This window comes from Cynara cardunculus, assembly GCF_001531365.2.
Source record: "Cynara cardunculus var. scolymus isolate 2C chromosome LG 13, CcrdV1, whole genome shotgun sequence".
NCBI lineage: Eukaryota > Viridiplantae > Streptophyta > Magnoliopsida > Asterales > Asteraceae > Cynara > Cynara cardunculus.
In genome coordinates this window covers 14,391,119-14,400,226 of record NC_037540.1, presented here as the reverse complement: position 1 = coordinate 14,400,226, position 9,108 = coordinate 14,391,119, and the positions used below count along the sequence as shown (strand labels likewise).

Genomic DNA, 9,108 nt, shown 5'->3' with positions numbered 1-9,108 from the left:
TATCGGTCAAGAAAAGGAAGATTCACAAAACGGTAAACAAAAGGATACTACTTTAATTTGTTAAGTATATAAATTTTATTTTATTTTTTAAATATTATTTTTAATTAGCATTTTTAATAGTTTTTTATTTTTTATTATAGTTTGTGAAATTTTATTTTCCATACACGTTCATACGTTTATTACTATGGTAAACTAAAAACAAGGAGTCTTATTTTTATCAATAAAAATTTAAATAAGACTTTATATTTTAACATCACTTAAAAACAAACATCTAAATAATTATTTATACTACCTTATAAACTAAATTTATCAAAAGTCTTAAAAATAATTTTTAACGCATAAAGTATTATACATTTATGTACAAAGTCTTAAAAACAACTTATAATGCATTAAGTACTACTACTTTATACATGTAGTCTTAAAATCTCTTAATCTACAATTAAAATAGCATATAGTACAAGTTACCAATGCATATTATTACTTTTTCTTTTCATGTTCTCAATATACTTTTGAAATATTTCATCCGTTTTCATCCTCTCATACCTCTATGTCTTCTATCCATCTCTCAATGTGAGATTCAAATTGATATACACCATGAGTTATTAAAAGTTATCTCATTCATCTCTCATTCAATTGCTCTAGAACTCTCGCTCTCGATCTCTTGATTCTTTGCTTTTGGTGTAAATCGAACACATTTGTGGAGTCGTTTAAATATATTGGATTTTAAACTGTCATACAATTTTTTTCATCGATAGACTGTAATTGGAACCATAATTCTTATTTATTCAAATTGTATTAATATGTAAACACCAAGGTGTAATTTATATCACCGTTAAATCTTCTCTAATAAAACCAATGAAACTTCAAAATCGTTAAAATTCAAGGCTCCCGTCGTATTGCGCAGCGCGAGGACACAACTAGTCAATATACATGTTCTTCTTTATCCACCGGTATAATGTAAAATGTCTTATTTATATGACAATGGAAAAATGAAATCTTTTTGAAGACCAACATAAGAGCATTTTGTTTCCCATTATTACGGGTTTGACCTCCCTATCAGTTGTGTCGTTTTTTTTTAAATATTTGTCGCCAAAAGTATTTATTTATCTGTTAAAAATAACATACAGTCGGCTATTTAAAAGTCGATGCAAGTTGAGTTCGTTTCAAACTTTTGTTGCAAATATTTTTACAAACATGTTGAATTTTTTTGAAATTCTCATGTCAAAGATGGATGGATTTCTCAATTCTGATGTTCACTTATAACTTCTTTTATGAAATACGAAAGGGATCATAATATCATATCCGATTAACGATAAAAAAAAAACTGATAACATAATATAATAAGATTTCATTGAATTTGTTCTTTATTGATTAATCGAAAAGTTCATAGGCCGATGAGATGATAACGTTAAAAACCGGAACCGTATTTGCCAGTTAGAGTAAAAATATTTAAATTGTTTTACCAACTTGACCATCCATCATCACATTTCTCCATATATTAAAAAAAATAGCTTTTAGATCGTTTACAACATGTTATTTGATGAAAATGTTTTTAAGAGCATCTCTAATTAACAGTTATACTATAATTCTTCAAAAATAGAGAGTATCAGAGCATCTTCAACAGCTTTTTTAAAATAAAAAAAAAATAAGTTTTTGTTCTCTAAAATGCTTCAACAGTTTTGCTATCTTGTTCTTCAAAATAGAGAATTATGGAGAAATTTCTAAATATAGACAATTCTCTAAAACTTGATGGTGGGAGAGAGAAATGATTATTTTATTCAATTCCACCAATGAGATTGAGTTATTATTTTTTATAAAAAGTTTTTTTTTAATATATTGGGATGATAAATTAGAGAACACTATAATAATATAATTCATGTTAAAATCTCTAAAATAGAGAATCTATTGGAGATGAATGTAAATTTTTTTAGAAAATTTATGTTTTGATTCTCTGTTTTAGAAAAATTATAGAAAAAGTTGTTCAAAAGTAAAAATCTATAAAACGTTACATCTAACTCAAATAGCTACTTTATTTTAGCAATTATATCATTAATTATATTATTAAAATATTTAATATATTAATAAAATCCTAAACATTTGACTTCAATGTCTTTAAATATTATTTCTCTCTCTTAACTATGGAGTTTTAGAGATTTCTCCAAATTTAGAGATTTATGTCTCCTATCTATTTTTGTCTATTTTAGCATATAATATAACATAGTTATTGGAGATGCTCTAAGTATCCGATGATATCATTACAAACTATTGATAAGATTGATTATCAACTCCCGACACTATCTACCAAAAATTGATATATTTTAAGAGAGAGTTGCTATTCATACCCGTAGGGGTTATGCATATAATTTGGCCATTTTTAAGAATAGTGTTTCATCTCTAAAATCTTTATTTTAATATAACAGTTGAAAATACTGTTAGGGCACAAAATAGAAAACTGTTGTACTTAATAGTTAATTACTTACCTGAAAGGTAGTATATTAAGAAACCATCTTTCTGGTCGGAATTATTTTGTATCTTCTGTCATAATATATGTCATAATAAATGGTACCATCACCTTTCTTTTTATTTTGACCCCATCTGGTAGAATGTCGTCTTTCTCTAAACACTTGTCGACCTTAACGGTAATCACTACTACTAATAAATAAACAAATAAGAAAAACCAATAAGCCTTCTAATAAAAATTGAAATACTACGGGTTTGTTTACCGAATACTTATCAGGTAAGTGCTTACCAGCAAGAGTCATCACCCTCACTTACCTTATCGATTAACATTCTCGACCATCAAAATGGATTGCGGTAAGCGTCTTTTACCCGGTAAGCGCTTACCAGGTTAGAGTATTCTCCATCACTTATCAAGTAAGATTTTTAGCCCTTGTTATGCCTCTTACCGGATAAGATTCTCGGTTTATGTCATGCTCATTTGGTAAGGTAAGTGACACCCAATAAACACTTACCTCTTTTTAGAATGTTTTAAAAAGCTGTTATATTAAAAAAAGTCAAGCTCCAAAATCGAGAACCTGACAAGACTAACCCATTTTTTTTTAAATACAATTTTAATCCTAAACTCTTTTTTTTTTTAAATAACCACAAGTTATCCTCTATGAACCGGCCCGTAAGTAGAGGGATCAATTTGCAAAAAAAAAAAAATGAATTGACCGCACCCTGACCATTGACTTGACTAACATTTTAAAATAAATAAATACAAAAGATACCATTTACAATTTTCAACAGTTAGCGTGTATTATTCGTTTAATTAAATTAAAAAAAAAGTTTTATAAAAATACATTTTTGATGAATATTACAGAAAGTATTTGTAGTCTAAAGGAAAAAACCATCAACCTCTCGTCCTGCTATGGCCTCTCGATATATGCCAACTGCTTCCTGCATTACACTTGCCTCAGATAACAATTTACTTCTCCTCTTTCCAGATGGATGGGTAGAAAGATAATCTCGCAATGCCGAATCACCCGCTACTTGACCCAACTTCTCGAATACCTTTGGTGCGATTCGAGGATCGTACCCAGCTGAAGCCATCAACAGCAGCCCTATATAATCAGCTTCGATCTCCATCCTACATACACACATTCAACACAACTTTTCTTCAAGGTTTCATGTAAGAAAACACGTGAATTTATTCACCCTTGTTCCATATTGTTTATGGGTTTGTAAGTTCAGTATGTCCCACTCGGAATCAAACTATCAACAAACACACAGGTTCATAAAAGAAAAGACCGAAAGACTACGGACATGCTTGTATATGAAAATATATTTCATTAGTTAACAACCATAACTAGTTTCCCGTTAAGAACATGTCAGATTAAAAACAACATTGCAGACATACAAACCAAAGTGGGGTTGCCCCCAAAGAGTAGAGTGGGAACTTAAGCATGTCATGATCAAGTTAATCCTATAAACTAACAACATACCTTCGGGAGAAAGGAAGCTTAAGCAGAAGATTTGACATCACGTTGACAAGATCTGGCATAACGAACTGATACAAAAATAGCTGTCCGATGGTAAACCAGAGGTTTTTTGTAATCTGCTCAGCTGAATGTCTTGCCACAGCATGTGCAACCTATAACCATATTCATGATTAGCCAAAATACCAAGACATATTTACACATAACCGCCAAAGAATGGTAACTGTTAGGCCCTTAACATCATGAGCATTGCAACATTTTTTGTAATGCCAATGGGCAAGTAAGGGGCTGTTTAACTACCTCTTACCAGATAAGAGGTTCTAACCATGGTAACAAGTGATGTGTTTACCAAATTTAAATTAGGCCTTGTTTGTTTTTTTAAAAACACCTCTTAGTGCTCTCTTAAGTCTTATTCTGTAAGAGGTTTACCTTTTCAGAGTGTATTTTTTTTTTCTCAAAACAAGAGCTGAAAAGTTAAATTTGAACTGAAGGAACGATTATGTATATTCATCATTGTTGAACATGAGGTTGTTTGTTCATCATTGTTATCCTGAAACGAAGCTTGTTGTTGGTCTAGCTTAAGGCTCTGTCATCAATTCGAGGTTTATTTTGGATAAATTGTTGGTTCCTATATTATTATTTTGACAAGATATGTGGTTGGGAAATGTTTGAGGACACAAAACTCTGGATGAATTGTCGGTTCCTATATTCATCATTGTTTACTTCAAATTTGATTTCATGTAAGAAGGTTTTGATTTGCATTTTTCTGGTCTTTGTAGTTCCACCAATGTGATAATTGGATCTATGATCAAATGCCTTCAAGGATTGTGAAAACTGATAATTGGATTTGTATTTGATGCACCTATACACTCTTCTCTTCTATTTATTGTGTTCTTTCTATTTGTAGCTTAACCCAACTAGTTTTGTCTAGAGTGTTTGCTTAAATTGGTAGTTTGTTTATGTAAATAATATAAAGTTTCTTGGTTATTTGTTGTAGTATTTGATGAGATTTTACAAATAAGGTGGACAAACAGGTTCAATCACAATGGAGTACTGCTGACCAAACATACGACTAAGAGAGAGGAGCTGTAATCAGGCAAAAGACTTTCAGAATGCTTTAAAACAGCTCCACTAATAAGAACCTTGTCTGGTCGTTTTGTTGCCGATATAAACCATGGTTTTCGTATATATAAATGTGATCCTTCTAAAAAAACTTCATGGGTGATCTCAAAAGTTTTTTTGTATCAATTGACATACTTTAATAGGATTTGAATGTAAATAGAGATTGATTTTAGTTGTTATGAAACTTCGTTCATATATTTTCTATTGTGTTTGGATCAATCGATGTACCTTGATAGGATTTGAATGTATTTAAATTAGCGATTACATATTTTCGTTAAGATGAATTGCTAGTTTACAATTTAGATGTAAATTTTGTAAGGATGATGAATATACAGATGAAATTATATAAATGTACACAAATTCACCATTATAATATAGGGTAAAATAGACAACTATAGAGATTCAGACATTTATAAGTTTACAACAATAAACTGTCTTATTGGTGCTGCTTTCAAAGTGCACGACCTCTTACCAATCAGAAGTGAAATTGAAACAAAACTTCAGACTTCAGATTTCAGCACCTACTAAAAAACAAACAGCACTGTAAGTCTGTAACCTCTTACTGATCCTGCATTGCTTACCAAATTCAGAGGACTAGCAAATGCTTCTAGGTCGCAAGTTATTGTGTGTTTGATTTTGAGGTTTTTTTTTTCTATCGACATTTGTGCGTTCTTTGATGATTTTGCTTTATGGGATTTATGATTTTGCTTGAGCTGTGATCATTCAACTTCTTTTGCTTTGCTTTGCTTTCCACTACCTAAAGTTGTTTCATTGGTTGTTCTTTTTTTAAGTATACAATATTTATATACGGCATATGAACTCACACACCCTCCTCACTTTTGGTGAGGTTTAAACCTTGACCTCCTGGGAGGCTAGGCTCTACCAGTAATCCGGATACCGCTAGGCCAAAGGCCCTTTGGTTCTTCTTTGTAAGGCACCAGCTACAATATGAGGTATAACGAAGTCAAACCAAGATTGGGCTCCTAAACTCTTAGTTCGTGTGAACTTAGACACCTAAACTGTTGTTGCTGTTGGTTCTCATGGGCCAACATAGAAATTTTGGAGCTTGAGGGTGAAACAGGCTCAACGCTTCTAGGGGACATCCTCCCAGATGATTGAACTGCAAAAGATGCATTTGTGTTGATTGAGACCAACATACTCTGCTGTTGCTGAGATTAATTGAAAGCAGACGAGTTGTGTGTAGCAAAAAAAGACAAATTGATCATAAAATCAAGGAGATGAACTCTCAGCTGCAAAAATGTCATCCAGTTCTGTAGGGGGTAGAATCGATTGGTTATGAACATCCCTTTATTGCCTGGATAGCTCAGTTTTGTTGGTTTGAATGGCTTAGAAAACTTCTTCTCCTCCACATCTTTTGAATTGAGTTTCCCCCTAATTTAATGTAAAAAATGAATCATAGTGAATAGCTTCAATTAGTTCATGTATTTCTACATGTTCATTGTGATGCCTTCTGGGTGGGTTAGCTCTTAAACTACTTCTCAAGGCAATGAAAATATGGCTAATTTGCATGATCAAATTACAAAGTAACTGTTGTTAAATGCTTCAAATTATGTTGAAAATCAATAAATTTCCTTTTCTAAATATACTTTAAATTATGCTTCAAAAGTCATATTTCATTGAATGTTTTATCATACAGAAGGTTATAATAGTATTTTTTTGTCGACCGTGCTTAATCCAAAACACTTGGTAAACATTCGTTTTCTAGACAACGTTTACTGTAGACAGATCCTCTAACTCTAGACAGGCCCTTATTAACAATTTTTAGATTAAGAACTTATCAAGGAAGGAAATGCAAATTTTATGGAACATCTCAAGAATGGAAGTGTTAAAAATTTTGTGGGATGGAAGAAATCAAGAAATGCATCTTTCTCTTGGATCCGATAAATAAATAGAACCCTATAAATCTAGTTCTCGTCTAATCCACTCAACTACTTCCCACCTCATTATTCTTTTGATACCATCCTATCAAGTCATTTCTTAATAACAAATGTTGATAACTACCAGAAGTGTGATGAGGTCAATCTGTCATATAGAGATCATGCATACATTAAGACAAGAATTATTGTCCATTTCTTTACAATGATATTGACACAAGAATATTAAACAAGTGTTAGGACTACTTGATCCAAATGATGAAGATGCCATGAATATAATAACGCCTTCTAAATTTAATGCTCACCAAAGGTTTCTTAGGGTGCAGGAATTCAATTATCTTCCCTCAAGCACAAGGATGATTTGGTGCTGAAAATTAGAATGTGAGGATAACTAAGAATGACCCTTAGATCATTTTTTATATGTCCTAATGAAGAATCATAAAAATATTAGGGTGCAGAAATTCAATTATCTTCCTCAAGCACAAGGATGATTTGGTTCTGAAAATTAGAATGTGAGGATCACTAAGAATGAACCTTAGATCTTTTTATATGTCCTAATGAAGGATCATAAAAATATTATCTCCCTAGTAGCTTCTTTATGATCCATTATGCAATCATTCATCAGTTAGGGGTTATAGCATAAAATTACCAACCGCTTATATTAATCACCATAGCATACATGTCCTTAATGTGTACCTACTAAATAGTGAAGGGAAGGTAAACAAAACATAATTCCAACACACATTGTAATCAAATATACAAATGAATTCCGATCATATTAACAGGTCAATAAACTAAACTTACCTCATGACCAATGATGGTAGCAATCTCTTCGTCGGTTTTAAAGTGCTCTAACAACCCTGTAAACACCACGATCTTCCCACCGGGCAAACAAAAAGCATTTACAACATGATCATTCACCACCAAAACCTCCCACTTCAATCCCTCCAAATGGGCAGTGGCCGATACTTCCCCCTTCTCTTTCCCCTTCTTCCTACTCTGATCAACCCATGTATCATCAAGAACTTCATCCTTGGCCGGCCACTTCTCTTCTCCACCAGTCTCCTCCGCCATGGCCATCAAAGCCTCCCTCCCTCTGCTCGCCGATGCAGCTCCACCCTCAGAAGCATAATTCAAATCAGTCCAAACCTCCTCTTTCTTCAACCCTCTTTGCAATGCCTCAATTATATCCTTGGAAATCATTTTCACCCTAACGCTTTCAGGGTGCATCGCTGGCAAAATCTTCCCTTTGAATCCAGCCTTCATGTTCTGGAACTGAGACTCGCCTAACATTTTCTCCATATTTCTAGACACCAAAACAAGATGTTTCCGTTTTGTGTAAGGTACTGTCTCAACATTCCCAAAATATATCGTTACCCCAACCCCTGATCCAACTAAGACAGCTATGAAAAGATTCCTAGGGTTATCAAACCATCCTTTGAATCCTCGAGGCTTAAAATGCCTAATTTGTCGTGAATCGACATAGTAATATCGATAACCACTTCCAAAGAATCGAAAACCTAAGCTCCTATCAACAGTTATGGGTGAAAACAGAGAAATTGCAGAAGACGTAAACTTACTCAACTTATTGTCGTGATTGGTGCTTGAAATTGGGTTTCGGATTGGGGATTTGGGGGCAGTGATTTTGGAGATGAAGTAACGGGAAGTTGCATCAAATCCGAGTTTTGATCTTCTATACCATGCCATCTTTGAGCTTACAAAGAAAATCACAACAGGGGTCAATAGCTTTGAAGATTGCAGAAAAGGAATGAAGGGGTGGCATGTAGAAGAAGTACAAGAAACGACGACACCGTGATTCAGTTTCTAGAAAGGAAAGGAGGAATCTAAAAGTTGAGAAAGGGGAAAGAGGAAAATTTGAACAAACGGCCCATCAACTATTTTTCAAGTCCATTTTAGAAGTAATAATCAATTTTCAACTTATGATTCTTTAATAAAATACTAGTTATATAACTGTGCAATGCGACGGGATGTGAAATTTTGAAAAGATATAAAAGGTTCTATCAAAATATATATTCAATTTAAATCATTAATTAAAGAAACTCATTTATAATTTCAAACATTAATTAATTAATACCTGCCCAGCAATATCAGGAGCAGAACCATGGACATTTGTTTTGTCAACAGAACAAAGC

General features: G+C 32.7%; 1 protein-coding gene across 2 annotated transcripts; it reads right to left on the bottom strand.

Moving 5' to 3' along the window:
- Positions 1–3,239: 3,239 nt before the first annotated feature.
- Positions 3,240–8,741, bottom strand: LOC112525233 (mitochondrial metalloendopeptidase OMA1). 2 transcript variants are annotated; one of them, XM_025135270.1, is made up of 4 exons: positions 8,536–8,621; positions 7,760–8,261; positions 3,945–4,093; positions 3,240–3,589 (listed from the first exon to the last, which is right to left on the bottom strand). In XM_025135270.1, the coding sequence occupies exons 2-4, from the start codon at positions 8,255–8,257 to the stop codon at positions 3,337–3,339; spliced, it is 900 nt and encodes a 299-aa protein (XP_024991038.1). In that variant the 5' UTR covers positions 8,258–8,261; positions 8,536–8,621; the 3' UTR covers positions 3,240–3,336. The 2 variants fall into 2 exon arrangements, with proteins under 2 accessions (XP_024991038.1, XP_024991037.1); XM_025135269.1 differs by having other exon boundaries at positions 7,760–8,741.
- Between the last annotated feature and the right edge of the window lie 367 nt (positions 8,742–9,108).